Source organism: Leptodactylus fuscus, chromosome 5 (genome assembly GCF_031893055.1).
Source record: "Leptodactylus fuscus isolate aLepFus1 chromosome 5, aLepFus1.hap2, whole genome shotgun sequence".
Taxonomy (NCBI): Eukaryota; Metazoa; Chordata; class Amphibia; order Anura; family Leptodactylidae; genus Leptodactylus; species Leptodactylus fuscus.
Genome location: NC_134269.1, coordinates 144,177,916 through 144,203,463, shown reverse-complemented (window position 1 = coordinate 144,203,463; position 25,548 = coordinate 144,177,916). Strand labels below are relative to the sequence as shown.

Sequence of the window (25,548 nt, the reverse complement as noted above, 5' to 3'; positions counted from 1 at the left end):
AGACCAAAGTAAACATATTTGCACTAGGTTTGACCATTTAGTCAAAGGATTGTAGAGAAATAGGTTGGAATATCAGATTATGTGAAGGTTTTTTTTTTTTTTTTTTTAAGTTTATAACTCGGCAGAGAGCATTAACGTGATGTGAACAGGGCCTATCGCCAAGCTTACAAAAATGAACTTCCAGCCATGAGTGATCTTTTTCTATAAAGCCCTGTATTAGCACTTCATATTTACCACAGTCTCTTGTTTAACTATTTAATGCAAATTGATGTACAACATATACAAGGGGTATCTCCTGCATTTTTAATCACATGTAATTGCACATGGACATCGAGGGTAAACACACAAGAATGTCGGCAGGGCTGCTCTAATTCGCAACCATTTTGATCCCACAAGTATCTGCAATTTTTTTTTTTTCTTAGAAATTAAATACAACCTTTTAATTCTAAAATATTTTTCGTCCATGTTTTCTGAAATTTGACAATTTTAATTGTGAAAAAAATGCCACTTTACACCTTCATTCAGTCTTGCATCAAAGGGAACAGTGTAATTGTTGTGGAGTTGTACATGTACAATACATTCTCCAAAAATCCTATGTGCAGAGTTTAATAAATATATATTTATATATTACTTTTACCTAGATCTTAAAGACCCCCATTGACTTGCAATTCTCAGCAGATTATACACAACAAGAAGCAGACAGCGCTGTCCTGTGTAGTAGCAAAACTTAGTGACTGCAGCTTGGCTCCCATTCAGAGCTGCAGTACCAGGTCCTGCCACAATGCAGACAACAGCAGTGCCTGCTTCTTGTTCTGTTTTCTGTGTATCAGCTGCTGATTGATGTGGGGTGCCAGGTGTTGGACCCCCACTAATCTGATATTTGATCCGTGGGATAAGTCCTTAGAAATTAAGCCCATTATTAGTGAAATGCAGCTAAGGAACTCAACAGAGGAAAAGAGTACTTTTGTTTTTTTTTTTTTTTTCAATCCTATGTATATTTGTCAGTTTTCTAACCGGTTTACCTTGAACTTTATCAAAGGACTCTAGTTCAGTTGTGCAGTGGAACCAGTCTCCAAAAGAACGGAATATTGGTGGCCCTGAGCATCAAAACAGTTATGAAGCAGAATGGGATATGGTTAACACCGTTTCTTTCAAGAGGCGGCAATTCTCAAATGGAGGTCTGTATATATACATATTGTGCTACATTAAATGGCTGGTCCAGTTTTTTAAAATGGAGACAGTTTTCTAATATCCATATTCCTATATAAGGTGCAGTTAGCTGTAAGGCACAGCAGTACTTGCAGCTAATAACCCAGATGTGTAACAGCAGTTTGAGTTTACACAGTTTTCTTGGTGTGTTTCTTATTTCTCTCTGAAGTAAAAGCATGTAGTAACTCATTTCTACTATGTTATAATAGTAGTGTACCAGGAGTCTTTCATTTCCTGGCGGTTAGCATACAGGTGACATGTGATGGGCATTACTGCAATTAAAAACTGAATGCCATTCTTCAGTGACAGTGTGGTGTACACACAGCCTTACTACAGCTGTCTCTTGTAATAAGTTATGCATCATATGACCAGGGCAGAGTCTTATTAATTATATTTATATTTCTTTTCCTTTACTAAACCTTCTTTTAGCCTATTCAGGTTTCTGCCTTCCATGATATTTCTCCTTTTTAAGTCATGTATTTTGTTTCTGTAAACTTTTTTTCTTTAGGTGTTCAAAGTCCGATAAATAGCCAAAGCAAATGGTCATTCTCCTTCAGCTTGACTGACCTCAAGTCAATTAAACAGAACAAAGAAGGCATGGGCTGGTCTTATTTTGTTTTCTGCTTGAAGGATGATGTTATCCTTCCAGCTCTCCACTTCCATCATGGAGGAAGCGAGCTTTTGCTTGAGTGCCTTGAAAGATATGTGGTGCTGTGTGAGTAAGTATCATATTCTGCTTTAGGCTTTGTCTTGTTCCATTTGACTTGTAGAATATATATCTATTAATAGAGCGTTGACTATCATTAGAAAGTTTTCTTCCATGCGTCAAAGTTTCTCTTAAAGTGGTTTAGTTTCAGAATATTAATGTTGTCCTTATAATGAAAAACTATACAGTTCTGTTTTTTTTTTTTTTTTTCCTTGAAGTAAACTAAGAATGCCAACAAGCAGAGATCTAGAAAAACCTGAGGGACAGACTTGCAGAAAGTATATTGTGATTGTATAACTTCATTACACAAACAATCTTCCATTTATTTCCTGAAAGTGGTTAACCCCTTAGCAACACATGACTTACCTGTACCACATGGTGTAGATAAGGAAGTATGGACAGGGCTCAGCAGCTGAGCCTTCTCCATACCCAACTGGGTACCAGCTGTATTATACATCATACAGCCATGATCTGTGCCTCAATCAATTGCGAGCCAGGGCCGTATTGTACCCTATAAAAACGTCATTTGTAGGTGACTCAGTAGAAGGTTCCCTGACTTGTTGTTGCTAAGATTCTATTACATGCTACTATAGGTAGCGTGTAATAGACATAAATTGAATTTCACAATATATTGCAATACAGTTATATGGGCGGTTAGCATGTTCACTCGACTTTGCTTGCATGTGCTTTGACACAGAGTTTCCAGAAAATGAGTGTGAGGGGTTGCATACGTGCAGGAACTGCACTCTGGCTATGGGCTCATGGCTACTGAACATTCTGGAGCAGTTCTGTCAGTGCATGAGATTCAGTACACACAGTGAAATTGGAGTAGAATAGGGAATGGAAGGATGGTGCTGCATGGTCTGTCCATACCAGCTCACATAGTATGCTTGCTACAGAATCGGACTGTTGGTTCCCCACTCACTGCATCACCCATGCTATTTCTATAAATAGTACACAGTATAGCTTCATAAGATTTAGCTTCCTGAATATTGGATTACCGTATATACTCGAGTATAAGCAAAGTTTTTTCAGCACAGTTTTTGTGCTGAAAAAGTCTGCCTCGGCTTATACCCGGGTCATTACGGTAATTCAGCAATATCATAGTTACAGACACCAGGACGGGTGCCGGGCCGCAGCATTGCCACGCTCATAGCAGGAGCATAGCGATGCTGCTCACTTCAAACTGCAGAAGTACTTGTGGTACTTCTGCTAGCAGGACCGGAATACAGACCCCGCCCCCCCACTCAATCTGCGTTCCGGGCCTGCTAGCAGAAGTACCGTAAGTACTTCTGCAGTTTGAAATTAACAGCATCGTCTACACTCCAGCTATGAGCATGGCGATGCTGTGGCCCGGCACCCGCCCCAGTGTCTGTATGCCAGGGCCGGATGCCGGGTTTGTAACTATAATGGCGATGCTCTGCTTCAGTGCGATCACCATACCAACCAGCAGCTCCGCTGTAACTTTTACAGCGGTAATGTCGGAGCTCCCTGCAATCAGAGAGGGAGCTAAGAGTTACAGCGGAGATGCTCTACGATGTCCCGGTACCAGGGGTCCAGGCAGGTGCCGCCATGCTGCTGGAGGGAGTGGGCGCGACTGCTTTCTCGTGCGATCCTTTAGATAGGAACTGTGGCCGGCCGCCAGCTGAAGCGCTTCTGCTGGGGATTCCCCTCAGCCCTCTTGCACGGCTGGCTGCAGTTCTCCTTCAGGTCTGGCCGGCTGGGGATTCCCCTCAGAGCTCCTTTAAAGGCTCCCCGGCTGGCAGTGCTTCTCTTTTGCAGGCTGCTCTATACAATGCATTGCATTAGTGATCAGACCCCTTAGGGTTCAAGACCCCCTAGGGCAGTGGTTCTCAACCTTTCTAATGCCGTGACCCCGCAATAAAGTTCCTCATGTTGCGGTGACCCCAAACCAAAAAATAATTTTGGTGGCTACTTCATAACTGTAAGGGCTAGTTCACACAGGGGGCGGTATAGCGGATTTAGGCACAGAGTGACGCGGGGAGCTGCGTCACTCTCGGGTCAAAACACGCCTGCCACGATGGTCGCGCTGAACCCTCCTATCATACTCACACACAGCCTGTACCCCACTATCATACTCACACATGCTGTCTCTTCTCTCCATCTTACCTTTGCCCAGACCAAAGCCTGATCACATGGTCCCGACGTCATCAAAGGTCCTTCAGCCCACTAGGATCTACCCTGCTGCTAAAGGTAGCACGGCTTCTCAGCGGCTAAAGCCATCGGAAATATGTATTTTCCAATGGCTTTAGGCGACCCCTGTGTCTTGGTCACTCGACCCCTGCCGGGACCGCGACCCACGGGTTGAGAACCGCTGCCCTAGGGGGTCTAATAAATGGGGGGGGGGGGGGAATTAAAAGTGAAAAAAAATAAATAAAAAGTATTAAATTCAAATCTTTCCCTAGAACACATGTGAAACACACGTTATCCCTGTGTCCAAAAACACCCACTCTACAAATCTCTATGAATATATTTTTCCTGTACATTAAAGGTCGTAGCGGGGAAAAAGTTGTCTAACTGCCCCTTCCCCGAGACTGAGCCCCCAACCCCCACCACCACTTGGAATTCAGCCTAACTACATCCAGGCTAAGTATAGGGTATCTGCACTGCTCAAATCGGCTTTATTGGCACGTCCGAATGGATATTTGGCATTGCCAGAGCTAGTAAAGCAGGGGGAGTTGGAGTCGAGGGGGAGAGTATGGGGGGTGGGGTGGCTGATTTGGGGTATAACAGTCCATGGAGTCTCATCTTCCTCTTAGTTGGTGACAGATGTATGGGGGGGGGGGGGGTTGATTTGGGGTATAACAGTCCGTGGAGTCTCATCTTCCTCGTTTGGTGACAGTTGGACGCGTATTGGGCAGCGATCTCCACAGTGGACTTCTCCTCTCCCAGTAGGATGTAGAGTTTCCTCTTCTCATCTGCAGATATGAAGTCTGGGATGTGGGCAGAGAGTCTTTGGTAGTAAACGGCCCACACAGCTGAGTATTTGGTGCAGTATAGCAGGAAGTGGGTCTCGTCTTCTAGGGCCCCCTGGTCACAATGCTGGCACAGTCTATTCTCCAGTGGCTTGTACGTCTGCCTGTGTCGCTCCAGGTTGTGGGCGCTCAGTCTGTACCGGCTCAGGGTCTGTCTGTGTTTGGGGTGGTGTATTCTCTCTAATTAGGTGGCCATAGTGTAATCCCTTTATAATGACTGGTACACAGCAAGTTTCTTGGAGTTATTTATTGCGCTTCTCCATTCCTTGATGTACCGCTCTGTCTCTTTCAATGACTCCTTTTATTTGAGCCTTGTTCAGGGCATGTTGGGGGTTTTAGCTTGGCGGATGACTGATGCTTGGTTGGGGGGGGGGGGGGGGGCCATCAGTTTTTCTCGGGGCTCTGTGGCTCAGCCAGGCTTGGTGGTGGTAAGTGCCAGGACTGCTGCCATGTATGTGTGTCCAGAATGATAGCGGCCTCTTCTGCATAGTGAGCCATAGGGGGAATCTGACTAGCTCTATCCGGCATCCCATGTTGGAGGTGCTGCGATGGACATGGAGCAGAACTCCAGGTGGAAGTTCTCTGTTGGGCTGGAATCCCACTTTGACTGGTCTGGTCGCTGGGCCCCAAACCTCGCTGCCATAGAGAAGGATCCGGGAGATGACTGTGTCAAATATCTGCAGCCAGATCCTCACCAGTGGTTTGAGGTGGTACAGTTGTCTTCCGATGGCGTAGAAGGTTCTGCAGGCTTTTGCTTTCATATTCCGTCGGGAAGGGGTTAATAGGAGCACTGCAGATACGCTATATTCAGCCAGCTCTGGGAAGGGGCAGACGGACTACCAAAACACCCCCTCCCTTTCTTCAGCGTCTACTGCACCCAAAAACTTGTCAATAAGTTTTCCCAGGTTTTTTTTTTTTTTTTGTAGTAAAGTTAGGGGGGGTTGGCTTCTATTCGGGTTGGCTTATACTCAAGTATATACAGTATATTGATCCAGCATTGCTGTAAATCAGATTTTTATTGGTGAAATGGAGAACATGGTCTTTTTGTTCAAAACAAATGATTTTCTTCTATTGCTAAAACCTCTAATTGTTGTTGAGGTGTGTATGCATCCCCTGCTGGCTTATTCCTGCTCATATCATGTTGCTTCATTATTCTTTGGTACCTGTTCTGTGGCTTGTTGTTATCTCCAAATTCTCAGATGTATAACATTCCTTTTATGTTTGATTCTTAAGAATAATTTATATTCTGTAGAAATCGGGATCAAAGTGTTGTTGTGAATTAAATAATTTTGACAGAATCAAGCAACCAGTGTCCTTACAGGGTCCAGACAACACAGACAACTGCAGGATTTGTAGAGCATGCACAATGTGGTGTACATTTGTAGTCTTTCTTCCATTGGCTTCTCCATGAATTTCTTGATTTATTAAGCAGAGATTTCATATAATCTTAAACATCCTCCCAAATGTGCTGTGTCCCTTGGTAGTGGATGAAATATTGTTTGCTTGCAAGTGGTTATTTCACAAGAAAGTGTCCTTTATCTTATGTGCATGGCCTGCCTATAATTATCCTGCTACATAGAGCTTAGCCATAGACTAGGGAATAATTTATAATTAGAGGAACATCTGAGCCCTTCAGTATATAGGGTTATGTGACTTGGAGCAAGATATGTGAGGAAATGGCAGAATAGGGACTTGCATGTATATGATTCTGACAAACTGCCTACTATTCTGATTATTTTGGGGTCTCGTGCTGACATGTCGGGTTTTTCTGTCCGCTTGAAACATCGGACATCTTTACATGCGAACAGTGAAGGAAGGGCACGGAGTGCAAAAGAACGCACCCGATGTCCATTTAAATAAGTGTCACGGACACAGCTAGTGTCCGCTCCTAATGTCCGTGCCAGATTTTGAGCGGACACTAGGAGCGGACACTACCTGTCGGACACAGACGGTAGTGTGAACGCCCCCTTAGATGACCTCTGCATTTTGTTGTATAATTCTTTGCCTTATGTAAGTTCCCCCTACTCGAGCTATTATCTATTTTGTGTATAAATAGAATGGGGGAGATTTATGAAGACTAGCTTTTTCAACACTAGTATTGTCTCCTATGCTGGCAGAACTTGTATATAAATCAGAACCCCCTCCTCCACATGGCCATGTGCCTGCACTGAAATCTATGATGTTAGGACTGTTATGGATAGCAAAACCCTAAAGCTGGGTTCAGATGGAGTTTTTTGGCTCAAAAAACCACCAGTGAGTTAATTTTTCCACGAGCAGGAACAAACTGCCTTTTTTCAGGCAGATTCTGCAGCTGACTGCGGATGTCTGCCTCGCGACACTTCCTCCTGATTAAGCCCATCCATTTGGGCCTAATCCGGAGTGGAAAGCCGCATCCATTCACATCGGCATCTATTCGCAGCTAGCCGTTTTTTGGACTGGATTCTGAAATGGCCTCCGCCTCAAAGTCCTGTCCTAAAAACTCCGTTTGAACTCAGCTTAAAGGGATTCTATCATTTTAAAATGACATTATTTATTTATTTTATTTTTTTCCCCCTTGATAACGCATAGGAATAGCCTTAAAGGCTATTCTCCTACCTTTAGAGGTCCTCTCTGCACCACTGTTTGGTAGAAATTCTGGTTTTCTTCTGTATGCAAATGAGTTCTCTTGCAGCACTGGGGGTGTCCCCAATGCTGCGAGAGAACTCCAGCACCGCCTCCATCTTCTCCACCAGAAAATGGCCACTTACACCAGGCAGGCATGCACAGTCGGCTCTGCCCGAGGCCCGACTGCATGCATAAAAGTTTGACCCAAGCACCGTAAGAAGACTAAGGTAAAGGCCGTTCCAGAAGAAGATGAGGCGGTGCTGGAGATTTCCCTCGCAGCATTGGGGACGTCCCCAGTGCTGCGAGAACTCATTTGCATAACGAAGAAACCGGGATTTCTACTGAACGGCAGCGGGGAGAAGACCTCTAAAGGTAGGAGAAGAATAGCCTTTCTTAAGGCTATTCCTACATCTTAGTCAGGGAAAAAAACATTTTAATGATAGGATCCCTTTAAGAGTACATGCATTAGAATGTGCATGAAAGTTCCTGCGTTCCCTGCAACTTCCTCTGAAATTCTGACGCCTAATTCAGATGGGCATGTGTTTGCCCTTTGTGCCCTCTATTTGTACAGTGGGCTGCACATACACAGTACTTGGACTAATAGTAGCAAATGTTGCAATTCCGATTACTGTTTTTCCACACTGAACCACAATCTGAATAGAAAAATGTAAGTGTACACTATTTTAGTGACTTGGAGAGAGTTGTATTCAACCGTATTCTTGTCCACCTCTTACTCTTAAATACAGACTGAAAAAAAGTGTGTGAAAAATCGTCCCATTATTAATGCACCACGTATGATTTATTACACATGCATGTGAGCCGGGCTTGGGCAATAAGAACTGCAAAATTCTGTGAGGTGCCCACAAGGCATAGAAATCTTTCTAAACTAACCTAAGCCTATTTCTTGATAGTCACGTGATCCCTTGCTCCTTGTATAGTAGTCCAGGAGATCCTTGGCCACCTGTATTCTTGTTTAGTAACGTGTTGGAAGCTCCTTGCGGTAGAAGTTGTGTGGTGAAGACTTTCTCTCTGCATGGAAATCTTATGTTTGATTTCCTCTCACCTCATAATGCTGCCCCATCCTGTTGTGTTGAAAATGAAGAGATAAAACTTATTAAAGATCCTATCTCACACTTTAATAACACTCAAGGTAGTCCCAGTACAAGTGAAATAAGAAAATTCATTCCTTGCCCCTAGCAGAACAATTGCTGATTATATCAGTGTGATTGCATTTAGTTCAGGAGAGTAATATGTGACTGTTGGAATAAAGCTGTGCGCCGGCCGGAATAAACATATTGTTTTATGCAGGCAGTCTGCTGAGGCATCCTCCGCCTCTCTTATCTATCATGTCTCTGCTCTTTCTGGGGCCAATAACGTTATTAATGTTCGTTTTTTTGTTTTGTTTTTTTTCTATATTTTTAGCCTCCCAAAAGTTGTGATGTGCACAGTAGATTATACTAAGGACATAGAAGCTTGATAACTTAGACCTTGTAGTCCCTACACCTGCAATTTATTTATTTATTTTTTTCTGTCCCCTTACATTGGGAATAAGCTTAGTATGAAATATTTTTTTATTTGTAATTTGTAGAAGCCTTCCGGACAATGTAATATTTTCTAGTATTAAAATAAATGTTGACTATTTATAGCTTAGCGTTCAGTTTTTTAAGATTAGAAATGTGCCAGCATTAATAAAAAAAGGCTTTTACAGCTCGCTCGTGGTAAGAATGATAAAGGGCTCCTTTATTTTCGTGCTGCATTGGTGCCTGAAAACTGTTTCTTATCACTCATATAATAAAGATTTGTGTAAATTGGAACTTCTGTACAGGATGACAACTATGTAAGCATGAATGGGGGACAGAATCCCCAAATGCAGAACCTAGCCTGATGTGTATGGGGGTCTCTTCACTCTCTCCAACAGATGTCAGGCAGAGGCAGGAAGGAAGGAGCTGGTCTGATAACACTTAGGGCTCGTTCACATGGGGGCCGGTGGGGTGGATTTTGGCACAGAGTGACGCGGGGAGACGCGTCACTCTCGGATCAAAATCTGCCTGCCACAACTGACCGTTGCAGTCGTGGCTTCCCCCTCTGGAGTCTGCTGAAATGAACTGGATGCTGCCGCCAGGCAGAAGCCGTGGCTCAGAAAGGGCATCTCTCCTTTTTTTCCGCAATCTGCACCATGCTGATAGCGGCGAAAAAAGAACGCTAGTGGTCTCAATAGACCACCATTGTATGAAGGCGGATTTTGAGGCGAAATCTGCTGTCAAAATCCGTCTCCATGCCCGCGTGTGAACTAGCCCTCACCTTCTCCTTTGTTATCCCATGAGATAAACCTTCATTCATTTTTTTTTTTTTTTTTTTTTTCTTTCCTCCCTCATATAGGAATAGGCTTAAAGGCTATTCTTCTCCTACCTTTAGATGTCTTCTCCGTTCTGCTGTTCGGTAGAAATCTGTTTTTCTTCAGTATGCAAATTAGTTCTCTTGCAGCACTGGGGGCGGTCCCCAATGCTGCGAGAGAACTCTCCAGCGCTGCCTCAATCTTCACCTGGAACAGGCTCTCCCTCCGTCTTCCAGCGCTGGCATTCAAAATGCTAGGCTTGCGCAGTTGGCTCTGCTATCGGGCCTCGGGCAGAGCCGACTGCACAAGCCTGCAGCAATTTTCCTGTGCCCGCTTACACATAAACTGGTGTAAGCGGCCATTTTCTTGTGGCCAGCAACTATCTAAGATCTGCGGGCACCTTGGTTTATATTGTAGACCTTTGTTCATTAAAGCCACTTCACTTTAAGATGAATAAATTTATTATGCCTTTTAGAATAATATTTTGTTAGAATATGTTTATATAGTGGCAAACCCCCACATTTTGTATTCGTGAGCACACAGTACATGAAAACAAGTCTCTGGGGAAGGGGTTGCAAACATGTACAAGTGGGCCCCCAACTTGTGTACTGATATCACTATACAGTGTCCCTATATTGGTGTATATCGGCTCTGTATAGAACAGGCACCTGTAACATGTAGTGACTTACAGGTGACCTCTCTCAATTAATCACATACCCTGTTTCTAAATCCCTTGAGGGCTGTAGTTTCCAAAATGGGTTACATGTCTGCAGATTCTGCTTTACTGGAATTTTGGGGCAAAAATGACAGGACACCCGAAAACTATTCCAGTAAATTTATATATATATATATATATATATATATATATATATATATGGTAGTGACTTCTCTTTCTTTTAATACTTCATTTAATTTTAAACCTGAATATCTACAGCTTAGTGTTTATTTTTTATTTATTTTTTTTTTTTTTCAACAGGTCAGAACAGGACGGCAGAATTCTTCTTGTGGATTGCCAAAACAGGAGTCTCTCACAGTCCTTTGAAAACCTTCATGAGGAGCCTACCGACAGTTTACTACAGGTTAGTACACCAAACCAAGTACATTATTGGAGAATCTATGATTCTTGTGTAAAATATCTTGTTAGAGAGAGAAAGAACTCATAAGTTATGCTCACACTATCATTATTGATGTCATCTGTTAACAGTGGACATTAACTGTAGCAGAGTAAGGGACACTACATCTGTCCATTCCCATTGACTTAAAGAAAACTTCTGCCTTTTTTTTTTTTTTCTTTTTTTTTTTTTTTTTTTTTTTTTTACATTGGTATGAATGCACACTGACACCCCACGATGAAGGTGCTGTGACTGTGCAACAGACATTGTATAATGGTGGTGTGAGCCTAACCTACTTTTCCATCTTGCTGAATCCTCTTCTGGCTTTGGCTCAGACTGCTTTGAAAACTGCAGTAGTAGTTTTATTTCAAACCATTGATTTAACAAAGAATGTTGCTCTTGAGAACCCTCTGCATGCTGTAGTTTATATGTAGACTAGCACCTGCCCACGACTTCGTCTGCGGGTTGGCAGTGGCGCTGAGTCGCTTATATGCAAAGAAGCGCTGTTGCTTCTGGTTCGCAGCGCACACATGTGCCAAACCCTGTGTGCCTCTGGACCCCATTTACCCCTTCAATTCCAGGGGATGATGCTCCTTCTCACCCTGGCACCTCTGACCCCCTTAGTCTTGCACGGGCTGGGCCCCCTCCCACTGCAGCACCCCTGTGGCGACTCCTACCTCGAGGGCCTCCCCAGTCTCTCCTGCTGCTCCTCTCCTGCGGCACCCCACTGACTCTTCCGCGGCGCCCCCCCCCCCCTTAAACTTCCTCCTACCCATACACTACAGTGGCCCGGTGTACTTACTGCGCTGGGCGAGATGATGAAGTCAGTGTCTGTCGTTGAGTGGTGCTGCGCAGCTGCATCGGGTCCTGAGGGAGCTTGCACAGTCGCTGTCGAGAGTGTGGTGTGGCCAGGCAGCATGGCTGCGGTGCTCCGGAGCCGCGAGTAGCTAATATGTTGGCCGGGTCGTAGAGCATAAAGCGGCCCACCCACAGAGTGCCTTGGACGTATAGAGCTGCATCGCTTCGCCACAGGCCCACCCAGACCCTGCTGTGCACCAATGGGAGCGCCGCTGACAGACCTGTGAGGATGCCATCTGAGGTCCTACAGTGGAGCCGGAGTATCGTTTCGGCAGGGCTGTCGGGGGAAGTGCACGCCTCATGAGGTGGCCTATCTTTCTTTCCAGCTAAATATCTAGGTATTTGCGACATCTCAGCCAAATCCATATAGGCGTTTGGATGTTTGTTCCACTATCACAGCCAAACGCACAAACCCACAAACATCCAAACACAAACTTTCACATTTATAATATGAGGACTATTCACACTGTAATAAAGGTTTACCTGAGACTGTATAGTTCATTGTAGTAGCATTGTTGTCTTTGGCAGAAGGAATTGCTATAGAGCACATTCTTGTATTGGGAATGCTCACATGATGATCTCTGTATAGAGTACTGTGCAAAAGATTTAGGCAGATGTGGATAAAATGATGCAAAGTAAGAATGCATTAAAAAAAAAATTGTGTTAACAGTTTATTTTATGTGAAGTAACAAAATACAAAATACAATTTTAAAATCAGTATTTGGTTTGACCTATGGAGAATTGGTCATGGGAAATGATGATTCAGCCCTCCCAAAGCCCTGAACTTAATGTCTGTAAGTTTGTCCGGGATTATATGAAGACAAAATATCTTCTGTTGATGTAGGCTTGCTCAAATCATTCTGCTTTTCAAAGATGTTTGGAAAAACTGTGTACAAGAGTATCTAGAAGAATCGGTATTGTTTTGAAGGCAAAAAGTGGTTGCACTAAATATTGATTACATTTAGATTCCTCTTTTGTTCAGTCATTTAAATTTTCTTTGACAAAAACAAACTAATACTTGTGTGAACTCGCTCATACTTTGTAGAACTTTTTTTCCACACCTGCTTTTAAAACTTTTTAGGCCTGGTCCCACTGGACGTAAATGCCGCAATTTGCCCATAGCGGAGACTATGCAGGAATCTTGGAGTTATACAGTGCAGGCAAAGGGGATGGGATTCATGCAAATCCCATCCCCACTCTGCAGAAATGATCGCAGCACGGGTACGCTGCAATTTGCAAAGCCGTCGCGGCTTTGCAAATCGCAACATGTCAATTATCTATGGAAACGTCGGCTTTCCCGTAGATCTAATGTTAAGAGTTCGCAGAGGAAAACTTTGACCTTTCTCTTAAAAGCGCTGCGGGAAGGACCGCAATGCGTTCATGCAGCGGTTCTTCCAGCAGCGCTTTAGTGCTGTGGATACAGCCCATGGGGGAGAACATACTAAATCCTGTTTTTTCTCTCTGAACCACTAACCTTAAAAACAGACATTCTTGCTAGTTCTGTAGGGGTTTCTTTGCATTAGTCACTTCCCTTACAACTTAGACAGAATTACAAAGATATTACGGTACCTCTGTTGATCACACCAGTGAGCCATCATTGCATTTAGTATTTGCTGTCCATGGCTATGAAACTGCTGTAAAGTATATTGCTACATGCTATTAACAGAAAAGAAGCTCTGGTAAAATGACAACCCCCCCCCCCCCCCCCCCCATAATGTACAGAAAGGAAGGTGACACTAGCTATTTAAAAAAAAAAAAAAAAAAAAAACCAAAAAAAAAAATTCAGTCTCTGAGGTAAGATGATGAAACGTGTTGAAGTGTGGAGCAATTGGAAAGTCAAACACCAGGCTCACTAACTCTCACCAGATATGTTCCTCCGTTCATAATATTCACTGTTCAGCATCAAAATTCCATTACTGCCAACCACACAGATCCTTTGTCAGACTGGAAAGGAATCTTGAGTTAATGATGTGGTGCCGCATCTACACAGCACTCTACCATATAGCAGCAACCCATCTTTACAAACTGAAATGATATCCCAACATAGTGTAACATTGTACTACCAGATATGTGTTTTTTGTTTTGTTTTTTTTTTAATTATACTCTGGGTAGTGATAAAAGCAAGTGCATCAAAAGAGATCACAAAATACTCCTGGCCCTCTGCTATTATACTCTGGGGTCTCTTCAGACCCCAGAGAATAATAAGCAGTTTCATTTCTGATGTGTTTGGTCCGAAAGAACAGGAGTGGGTGCGTCCAAGTGTGACCCCTGTCCTATAGGATCTCCATGCATATTCTTCTCATTTCAGGGCTGCTATGAGTGACATCCCACCTCTTGATGTTAGGAATCCCAGCACTCATACTCCCAGCAATCAGATGCTTGTACCTAGTGGGAATAGTGGCCTAATCCCTTTATAGTAGCATTAATGGCACAATTTGTGAGCATTTTAAGTTGCATATCACCCAAAAAGAGGCCACACAAGTAATTGTTCACAGCAGGATGCAAATATCCCAAATAGTATATGGTAGAGATTGCAAAGGTGCAAGATACTGATGAAACTTCCACTCGCACATCTACAACCATGAAAGGGACTGGACACTAGTATTCCAAATACACATACAATATGCTTATATAAGGTGCTAGGCAGTGCTGGCTTGCCAATCTTTACCAAATGCCATTTTGGCCTGTCTACTTCATGTAGTGAACCCATTGCTTTATGGAACGTCAGGTAAAGAGGTGGCTTCTTCAATGATGTTATTTATGATGGTATTATTTTCTGTGAGTTGTTTGATCCTAGCATAGGGACTAGCAAGACATATTGACCCTCAGGGTTGCGAGCGTTGGTGTTTTGGCCAAAATATTTATTAATAACTCACGGTTATATTGTACTGGGACTAATGGGATGTGCGTTGGCGTAGCAAATTCTTGTAATAATATAATTGCCACTCCCTCTTGTTTCCAGAAGTTCAAGAAGGACCCATACACTGCCACTATGGTTAACTTTTCCAAAGTCACGAATTTCTTAGTTGACACCATACGAGGCTCTGATCCCTTGACCCACCGGAGGCCACCTCAGGAAATGGCGGACTTCCTTAGTGACGCAATACCCGATTTAAAAATAAATCAGCAAGAGGAATCGGGGTTCGAAGTAATAACTCGTGTAAGTATTGATGTGTTTAATTTTCTATTGCCATAGTCCAGAAAACTCAGACAGATGATTGTAATGCTGCCCCGAGACATAAACATATTCCCATTCAAGAGCTGAGCATGATGTATCAGGACAATGAACTGTCTGAAAATATTCTTCACATCTGATTCTGAGTTATTTAGCCTAGTCTGATATGCCAGGAGGCTTTACTGAGTATTGACAGTCAATTTATCTCCCGCTCCCTTGGCAATAATGATTTTTGTATGTCTTGCCTCGTCTCAACTGTTACTTGTTTAACCAGCTACAAGGTTTACAGGTTTTGGATATTTAATCTGAGACAAATGTTCCATATTTTTAAGGATTCACTTATTTTCTTAGAAGCAGAGTCACACATAATATATATTTCTAACACAGATGTAGAAGCCAGAGGAAAAACACTCAGTAAATTGCTTTTCTTCATGTATTTTTGTTGTGACTTTCGGCAGTGTATTAAGTAGGCCGCTGGGTTTATCCATTCAGAACGTAACTTCTTTATCAACAGTTATAGCGTCTTCTCAATTAATGCGATGGCTCGTCTACATGGTAAATGATGAGACGCCTTTTCTTCTCAAGGCTTTGCTCCTGCCAGCTTTGTATTTAGTGTTGGCGATGAGGTAATTTGGGATTTGAAGCCATGAATACCTATTGTAAATAGAGTCTTAAATAGCAAGAAAACTGTACCAGCTTGTCAAGCGCGATAGTATATGTCTTTAATATCTCATCTGTTGGAGGAGGCAGTAACACTCTTCATGTTGACTTATTACCTGGCTCTGCTGTAAATCAGATGTTAGTTTTCACTTTTGTTAAGCCTTGTCTTCGGTGTAATCTACCATTTAATAGTATCAATAAACAGAATATACAGGCATCCTGCAAAGTGATTTTGAAGGGTCTGTATAATAGGAACATTAACTGTTTATCCCTCGTTGTGCCCTGCAAATTTATAGATGCCATTTTCAGAAGTTATGGTTTAGCTGGATTTTAAGAGGATGACAACCATGTAGAATGATGTAGATTTCACCTTTATGTATTAATCCAGCATGTCCTGTCTGACCTATTAGAATAGCACAAAAAGCGTAGATTTGCTCAAACTTTAAAGGAACACTAAACATAGTTCGTGATAGTTACCCCCTTCCCAAATAAAAATAAAAAAACTAGCATTTCTTACTGTCCTCTCCTTCGTTTCTTTGTCCCTATTTTATGTTACAGTGACGGCTAAGAAATGTTCTTTCTGACATTATTGGTAGCAAAGGAACTGAAATGTTTCTGCATAGGGATAACAAATGTAGAATTATTAATGGTAACCTTTATGGTTAACCTTTACGCTACTGCTACATTGCTATCGTCAGTTTCATCTTAGACATTGTTACAGTATATATTTCCCTTTTGTGATAGATTTGTTCACCATCATAATCAAAAGGCAGAATTAAAGGGAACCTGTAAGAAACCTGGTGATATTTCCTGGAATCTATTATGTCAAGCTGAGTTTGACTGACAGGCCTTTTCCTATACACAAAGAGGGACAGGACCTGTCAGTGTAGTAGATTCTGTCTCTGACTATTCTCAGTTACTGGCTCTTTTTCAATCCGATGTCTGTAGGAAGTGAGACAATTGGGATTTCATGCAGTATGTGTCAGGCAGCACCGCTCTTCTCAGGTACCTTTTAAGCATCTATATAGAAAAGAGCTAGAAATCAACACTTTCCATAGAGCATGATTAATAATAATATCTGGATTTTCTTGAATTTGCTCCAGGAATATTGGAATTCAAATTATTTGTTAAAAACAAAATCCAATCTTTATTTCATGTTCCCAAAGAGTAAAAACAGTAAAACGTTATATTGGAGAAAACCTCTTATGCTTTTTTAGATCACGATTCCTTAGTCATAGCATTAAACAGCACATTTGAATCAGAGTATTTAAAATGGTTAACCAGAGGACCCCCCTCCCTAAACAATTGAACACACAAATATGCATTATATGCAAGAAAACAAAACACTAATTTAAAAATCATTTTTTAAAATTAAGGCCATGTGGCCAGATTGTATCAGTCACATATATCCAAAAACCCTCTTTGGAGAGGAGGGTTCGCCTTCCACACCTCTTCTGGCTTGTTCAAGGCCAAAAAACAAAAACAAAAGTGAGAGTCCCATGATAGTCTTGAAAATCTCACCGTTAGATGGATTAACACAGAGGAGTCCTTGATCCATTAATATGCTCTTTGCTCAATCTTGTAAACTTTGACTTGTAGAACCGATTATATCACATTTTCTCTTCCTGAATCTCATGACCGTACTTTTAGCACATACTTGAAGTATGTGCACATCTGAAAAATACCTCTAGATTACAGCCAATTACCTGTGAGGGCGGGTTCACATCTTCGCCCGGTCTCTCATTTAGCCGGTTTCCATCTTCTGCCCCACAAAACTGGACAGAAGATGGAAACCCAGTGGTCAACTTTCAAACCCATTCACTTGAATGGGTTTACAGAAGTGACCGCCCGTGTGCGTCTTCTGCCTCTCTGTGGGGAAATTGGTTTAACCAGACAGTCCTACATGACCGACTTTGTTGCAGTCTAAAATAAACAGAAGACGGAAACCAACCGGATTGGCTAAACCAGAGACCAGGCGCATATGTGAACCCGCCCTAATGCCTACCTGTTCTGTTACTAAACCAGGGGAAAGGATAGACTAAAGTTCTGGGGCTTTTCTTGTGAAAAGCCACAAGTTCCTTTCACACTAGTCAATGGGTGACAAGATAAGACCATGCAGAATTGCAGTACCTGAAGTCTGTTTGAAATGGGTCTGAATACTACCCAAATCTAAATCGGCAACCAGATTTACATACAAAAAAGTTACACTAATTTTGTCCCATGCGTAACTAAACAATCCAAATGGATTATTTCAAGGAAATATGTAATTGGTTATGGTGTGTGTGTGTGTGTGTGTGTGTGTGTACTTCTTTTTTTTTTTTTTTTTTTTTTTTTTTTTTTAATCATATTTAATTTTTTTTAGATTGATGTTGGTACAAGGCCAGAAGTACACAGAAGAGATCCAGTTTCAACAACTGAATGGGACAGCAATAAGGATTCAGAAGGAAGACTTTGTAATGTGGACCACTTAAAACACTCAATATTCAAAGGGGTAAAATTATTTTTCATCTCTTAAATCTGTTTTCTTTCTTATCAAAGAGTAGAGCACCTGAATATTTCTTGTTACAGAGAAGAGTGACAAATTGTCCCTTTTTATTCCTCCTATTGATTTTAAATGTTCTTATTCAAGCTTCAGAAATTTTGTAACTTAGTATTGTAACTGTATGATCTTTGTGCTTTGGAAAAGGGAAGTAGTGTGGGTCATGTAAAGCACTGAAAAGGGGAGTCACAATAGGACTTAGATGACTTGGCACAGTCAGAATAATGGTGAAATAATGACTAAGTGGTGCTGTGATCCTAGTAGTGCTGCCGCTAGATGATGATGTGGCCTGCAGCATCCATTGACTTAATACTGTTGCAAAAGTACACGTGCCAGTAGCTGCACCTTGCCCCATGGCAAGGAATACTAGAGCATGTGCGGGCTGCATCAGTTTTATTCAATAGAGGCAGCTGGTGGATGGGTCAGATTATATGGCTCTCCATCACTAGCTATATAGATACAGGTAGGACCATGGCAATGCAGAGGCAGTATTCTGAAGAAAAGCCTATTGCCATGATGGTGGCATGACTAGTTAGCAATCATTCCCTTTGTTTGGTAGAAATGAAGGTAATTTTCAAAAAGAGACTTAAAGCTAGTTTTTTATGAGTGGCCAATACCTTAGTAGGGCAGATATACTAGAACTGTCTAACTTTTGCCCTACAATGGTGAAAAATGTTGCCACTGTTTCTTGCTCATGCTTTAGCATATTAAGACACAACCCCTTCTCAATAAGCCCCGCTAACATATTGTACAAGGAGCACAAGCAAGTTATATACTGCAAATGACACCAAAATCGTGGAGCATGTTTTTTAGTTTCTGCAACATTGTTGTACTGTATACTTCTATTCAAAAATCAAAATGGCTAAAGTGTGTGTGTGTGTGTGATAAAAATATTACTGAAATCCCTGGCCAATTATTTTTTTTATGTAATGGATTGACTTCTTTTCCCTCTTACTATATGGCTTGTTTTATTTTGTATGGCTGGAAAGTTTTACAAACAGTGAAATGAGTTGTGTGCTGTGTGAATTAAGCTCTATATTGCTTCTGGCACTTATCAGGGATTAGATCAAGGACTTGGTTGTCCTATTCTGTGAATCTGCTTAACACACTGCATGTTTATTTCTCTGATCTTTGGCTCTTGTCTAGATTTTATTTCTCTCTGCTGCTTGGTACATTGCGTTTTGCTGGGTCTAGTTGCCTTTTTATCTGACAGTCGTCCTTTGCATTTGATAAGCTTAAAACTTTAGTATCTGATCATGATAAAGTAATCATAATCGCTCGAGTTGGTTAATGTGTTTTCCCAGAAATCCATTTGGTCTGATTTTAGTAATACAAAGTAATGTCCTTTTATTCCATCCAAAATGTCAGTGGTAAACTGTTAGACTCCTGTTCTCATTGACCTCCTTTTATCTCCAAGCAGTCCTTGTAATCTCTTTACAACTTGAGAACACTCGGATGTGCTCTGTAGCCTTTGCATCCCAGACAGGCGTAATCTGTCAGAAGAGCTTTGTGCATCAAATTTTAGTTAAAAGGAAGAAACTAACATATAATTATGAAATGTTATTCTTACGTAGTAGTGTAGGCTTTCATGGATTATACCGGATTTTAGTGGAGTCTGATGTGATATCATAACTTTACTTTGTTCTCTACGATGGAAAATTTCTTGTATTTACGGTCAATCTTTGTAATAAGGAGCATAAAGTCTTACTGCGGAAAAAAAAACCTTGTTTTCTACAGGGACTCTGCCACGCTTTGAGGAAGGAAGCCTGGAAATATTTGCTGGGTTATTTTCCTTGGGACAGCACTAGAGAAGAACGTTCTCAGCTACAAAAAAGAAAAGCGTAAGTAACCACACATTGGGGGAAGATTCTTCTTGTAAATCTGCAAGCTCCCAACATAAGTGAATGTAATATGCTCATCTGGTGTGGACAGAGGTTGGTGGTAGGGCAAAAATTATACAAAAAAAACTGAACTTCAAAAGAAAATCAAGGGATTTTGTTCACATCGGTTATTTCGGTTCGGCTGTTACAATATTTGCGATGTTCCACCTGCAGTTTTGTTTGGACCAAGCATGTCCAATCTGAAACGGCTATTATACTGTGGTGTCTTCAGACCCCCTGGGAGTAATAAGTTGGAGAGGTGATCAATCATATAAGAATAATAACTCAAGTCTCCTGAGCTCTGGCGTGAACCCCTGCTGAATTGCGTCATAATAGTCCAGCCCTAGCAGCTAGTATGTTGGGTAATGTAGTTGTAAAGGCAACCAAGCTACACTTGGAGTCTTGTGCATGGGTCAGATTCTAATTAAAGGGGCACAACCCCTTTAATTAGTCATGTGTGATCTTCCATTAGTGTGGAGAAAGACAGGTAAAGGTGGTAACATTTCTCTTTCTGAAGATCTGTGAATTATCAGACATATATGTTGACAGTGTCACTGTATAGACATGTCATTCATGATTCCCATTGTAAAAAAAAAATAAATATATAATCTCATTCAGTATACAGTCTTTCACAGTATGCCTCAGCTTACAAATGTGACTACTATGCTATTCTTTCCAGTATATAATAGAAGGTATAAAGCCATGAGGCGTTCTTTTGGACTCCATTAGGTAAGTGGAGCCCTCTGCAGACCTAGTTCTCAGACGCAGTTGGAACGTAGTTTTACCAAGTGGCTTTCAGAAAGAGTTGCAGAGATGGGTGCTTGGCAGCGACCATGTCCAATATTCCCTCGATCACACAGGGCTTGTCTTCATGTTGGCTAATGTTTTTTTAGATCTGTGGTTTTGTTAATAAGCCCTCACGAGACATTTTGCTGTGATATATGAATGCAAATGCTCTATTTTTTTGTGATTGAGCCTGTGACCTGTCTTTAACATGTGCACTGAGTAATGTAATTTTGGGGCAGTGTAGCGGAATATATTGCAGAATGTCATGGCGAGGTGGGGAGAGCTTCTGTGTCACCGTTCTGTTTACCTTGCGCTCCGTTACCCTGCTTGATGTACATGCATACTGCATTTGTTTCTGCAAGACTTTCTGCTCAGTTTGTTTGCTTCGGGGCTGTAAGCTGCCTTCTTGCTTACTATGTTGCTCACTCTCCATTACTCGCATCTCTTCTGCTTATCACATCTGATTAAGCAGCCTTTACTGACTTGAAAAGACTGAGACGCTTCTCTAAATATTTTTTTCTTACATAACATGACAGCAAAAAGCTTGATATTAACACTAGCATTGCTTTGGAAATGACGGCTGTTGTAAAGATGAACCAGGCAAATGCAATACTTTTCAATGCTTTATTGTATTTTTCGAGCACTTAAAATAGTTTTATTGGATTGTTGACCGCTAAGACTAGAAAATGACACACGCGCTTTCTTTTAGCCCATTTTCTTTAGTTCTCCTGCTCTGTCTAGTTATTTGCCAGACTTCACTTCACTTCATTCTTCACCAGGCGCTTTCAAATAGAAAGGGTAGTTTTGTAACTAGGGAACAAATGGAAAGTAGTCATAGGAATGTCAAATTATTTTAACACGTTCAACAGTTTAGAGCCCTGTACCATGATGGCACCAATGCTACTATTGTTCATAAATAACAATGTCCCAGTGACTTGCATTACAGTGCTTTCCCCCTTTCCCTAAGTATTCTGTGGATCGAAGTACTCAGGAAATTCATGACAACACCATTTTATGACTCTGGCTTTTATTGATCGGTTTATTCTCTATTTTTCCATTTATATATTTAAAACAAAATGCCAAAGAAGCAGCAGCGGTCCAATTGAAAGAAAATGAGTGATAAGGTTATTCACCCTTGATGTGTTTACTGAAGTTTTTTTTATAAAGAGTAGGACTGAAACATTGTGGTGTTGGGTGAATAATAAATCTATTGTATATACTCTAGTATAAGCCCCTAATTTTACCACAAAAAAAACTGGGAAAACTTATTGACTGGAGTATAGCCTGGGGGAGGGGAAATCCACCATTACAGATGGTCATGTGCATTACAGCTTAGTAACTCAATGTGCCTCATAGCAATAGCAGTTAACCCCATCATATCCCTCACATTAACCCCCTGTGTGCCTCACAATAGAGTTACTGATATGTGGGACATATGGAGGTAATAATGAGGTTTCTTCATAATTAAGGTCCTTTATTGGTACCCTCATGTGTCTCGCATATTAGTAACCCTTATATGGGGACACGGGTTAATATGAGGGACATGATGGGGGTTAACTGCTATTAATGTGAGGCACATGGAGTTACTAAAACTAAATGAATAACCCCAAATGCCTGACATTAATAGGAATAGTAACCCTGCAGGTACCTGTGAGTTTTACTTTCACTTTACTGTAGCTTCCTCTCCTCCATACGAGAGACCTCTTCTATAAGACACAATGAATCCTGCACATAACAGCCACTGACTTATCTGCAGATGTTAATTTTAGTGGCTACAGGACCTTTGACGACATTCACATGACCTACATGACAAGCCAATCACAGAGCAGTAGCACTAAAGGACTTCCCTCCTTGTTTAATTTATGCAGGTCCTTGCAGATCTCTGTGCACCATGGACCCTGACTCGATCATATAGTGAGCATGTCCTTGTAGAATAGATACATCGAACTGATCTGTTGCTTTTGGCAGTGTGGCCTTTGTAGCCAAAGGCAATGCACTTTGTAGTGAACTTGCTTGGTGAATAATATGATGTTTTGCATTCGCTTAACAATTTGGTTGAAATTAGTCTAAAGTTGCTCAAAATGGACAAAGTGTTTGTTGGGTGAAGTTTAGCAACAGGTGAAATATAATAGACCACTATCTTATGGAAAGATAAAATCATTTTAATTTCCCCATGGTGGGAATATTAGTGTGTTCGAGCACCATAGATGATCCAGTAATATAAAATACAAAATAAGAGTACAGTAAGCTCCACAGTAGAGGCATAACTGTGACAATAGGTACAGATATAAAGGTAAAGATGGTAGTATGGATATTACAACTTTAGGATCTTTTAATTCTTTTTATGGAGTGATTTAAGTTTTTAGTCTGGTGTTGATTATACAGCCTGACCGCAATTGGAAGGCAGGATCTCTGATGGCGCTCTCACACTTACGGTGAAGCAGTTAGCACTGGGCAGTAATGGCAGTGACCATCACAATAATCACAATATCATGTATGGGATGGGAATTATTCTCCAGCATGGAACTCTCCATGGACAGTATCATTCTGTCACCCACCACCTCTACTAGGTCAAGGGGGATCCCCAGGACATAGCTGGCCCTTGTAATCAGCTTGTCGAGTCTACTACTATCCCTGGCTGATGTGCTACTCCTCCAGCAGGCCACTCTGAAGAAGACGGCTGATGCCATTACAGAGATGAAGGGCCTTAAGAAGTGCCTCTATGGACTCCAAAGGTCCTCAGCCTCCTGAGCATGTAGAGCCTGCTGTGACCCTTTTTTGTGCAGCACATCCAGGTGATCTGCCCAGTCCAACTTATTATTGAGGATCACACCTAAGTAATTATAGCTGTTGACTCTCTCAATGCCCTTCCCCTAGATGTCGACTGGTTTTAGAGCATATCTCGGCTTATGAAAGTCAACACTTTCTCCTCGGTCTTCCTAGCCATGTTTAAAGGGGCTCATTGGGAAAAGTCATTTTTAACTAATAACATCCTTGCATAGCCTTTAGAAAGGCTATTCCACACCTACCTTTAGTATGTAGATTGCCTCAGTGGTTTCTGAATAAGTCATTTTTTTTTTTTTTATTCATTTGCTAATGAGCCTCCAGCCAACACAGGAAGTTTCCAGCAGCACTCGTCCCTGCTATTATCTCCTATGTGTGTGTGCAAACAGGAAGTTGTCGTCAGCAGCAGCCTGTGCATAGGAAAAAATAGCAAAGGGGTGCACGATGTATCCTGCACCAGTCTAATTGGCATATGAATAAAAACACTTATTCAGAAACCACTGAGACAATTTACATACTAAAGGTATGTGTGGAATAGCATTTCTTAATCCTATGCAAGGATGTGATTAGTTAAAAATGACTTTTCCCTATGACAGAGCCTCTTTAAATCTTCCTTTTGACAGTTGCTAGTCTATGGATAGTTACTAGTTCAGAGGAAGAACATTTCTAGAAAGATCTGTCATCGCCCACTCTCCTGGTGTCGCTGAACTTGTATGACCAGCTATAATGGCCCATACTCCACCCCTAACCTCTATTTTATGTAATGTGTGCGTGGCCACCTTTCATGGTTCTTTTCTAGCAGGGAAACTTGTAGAGTAGTTGGAGTGTCTGAATATGTAAAATCAGTGTTTGAGGGAATGCGTGGCTAGTATGTGATGTCATGCTATGAATCCACTACACTCATTTTGACTGTGAACTGAAAGTAAGCCTTTTCTTTAGACAGAAGGTAAAACAATATTCCTTTGTGTTTAGACTGGTTGATTTATGTGGGTTTGGTTTTGGGTCTCTATCCTTTTCATTAGCTATTTGCCGTCTATTAATTCCATTCTTTGCTTCACTTCTGATACTTGACAGTTCTACTTGTCAGATTAAAGATGGTGGCTCAAAACGGAAAGTATTGGGCGTATTTAGTGTTACTTATGCTTCACTCAGAAACGGCTGATCTGTTGGGCAGTTGACCCTCGCTGATCTAAAATGTATGCCCTTTCCAAATAAGTGGACAACCTTTTAATATCCTAATAAGCAACCCTTTTAATATCCAGATTATAATCCATATCAAAATATCTGTATATAGTGACTACACCAGCCTCATTCAGTGTAGGAGATCTACAGTATTTAATAATGTATACAAATTGTATTCTGATATCTAGTGACAAATCCCTTTTAAAATGTTCCCTTTATGACCTCTTACATTTAGAATCTTCTCTAAATTTGGGGAGGGGGGTGGGATGGCTTCTAATTGTGCTGTGTGCCACCTAGCCTTGAATAATACACCTCCCATTACCACCACATCATGTTACTGAGTGGCATCTGTCATTCTCCAAGCCACAGGATTCTGCAGAAAGAAATAGTCTGTCTGGCTGTTCCTTAATTGTATTTCAGATAACATCTCTTTCATGGTAACCAGTAGATCCTTCCTGTTCGAAATGTCTAATTTATTCTTTTGTTAATGAGTTACAGAAATGTAGGCATGCACAGAGTGTCTATTGTGCATGAGCTTCTTCATTCTGCATCACTTTCATCATTTTCTACATAGGCAAGTTTTAGCTTATCACTTGTATTCAGTGAATATAAAGGACTACTGGGGCATTGCATTCACATCCTAAATGTGTATATTCATATTGTGGATAGACGGACCTTCTCTACGTTTATGGCTCATTACATGAAATAGTTTTATTCAGCTC

At 41.5% G+C, this 25,548-nt stretch overlaps 1 protein-coding gene across 2 annotated transcripts in view; it reads left to right on the top strand.

Annotated features, from left to right (window-relative positions):
* The window catches only part of TBC1D15 (TBC1 domain family member 15), a 58,687-nt gene that overhangs the window by 9,568 nt on the left and 23,571 nt on the right, over positions 1 to 25,548 (top strand). For both annotated transcript variants that reach the window (XM_075274346.1, XM_075274347.1), the window contains 6 exons: positions 1,040 to 1,178; positions 1,718 to 1,928; positions 10,827 to 10,929; positions 14,783 to 14,980; positions 18,018 to 18,146; positions 19,932 to 20,035. In XM_075274346.1, coding sequence (XP_075130447.1) covers positions 1,040 to 1,178; positions 1,718 to 1,928; positions 10,827 to 10,929; positions 14,783 to 14,980; positions 18,018 to 18,146; positions 19,932 to 20,035 — 884 coding nt within the window. The remainder of the gene's footprint in view (positions 1 to 1,039; positions 1,179 to 1,717; positions 1,929 to 10,826; positions 10,930 to 14,782; positions 14,981 to 18,017; positions 18,147 to 19,931; positions 20,036 to 25,548) is intronic.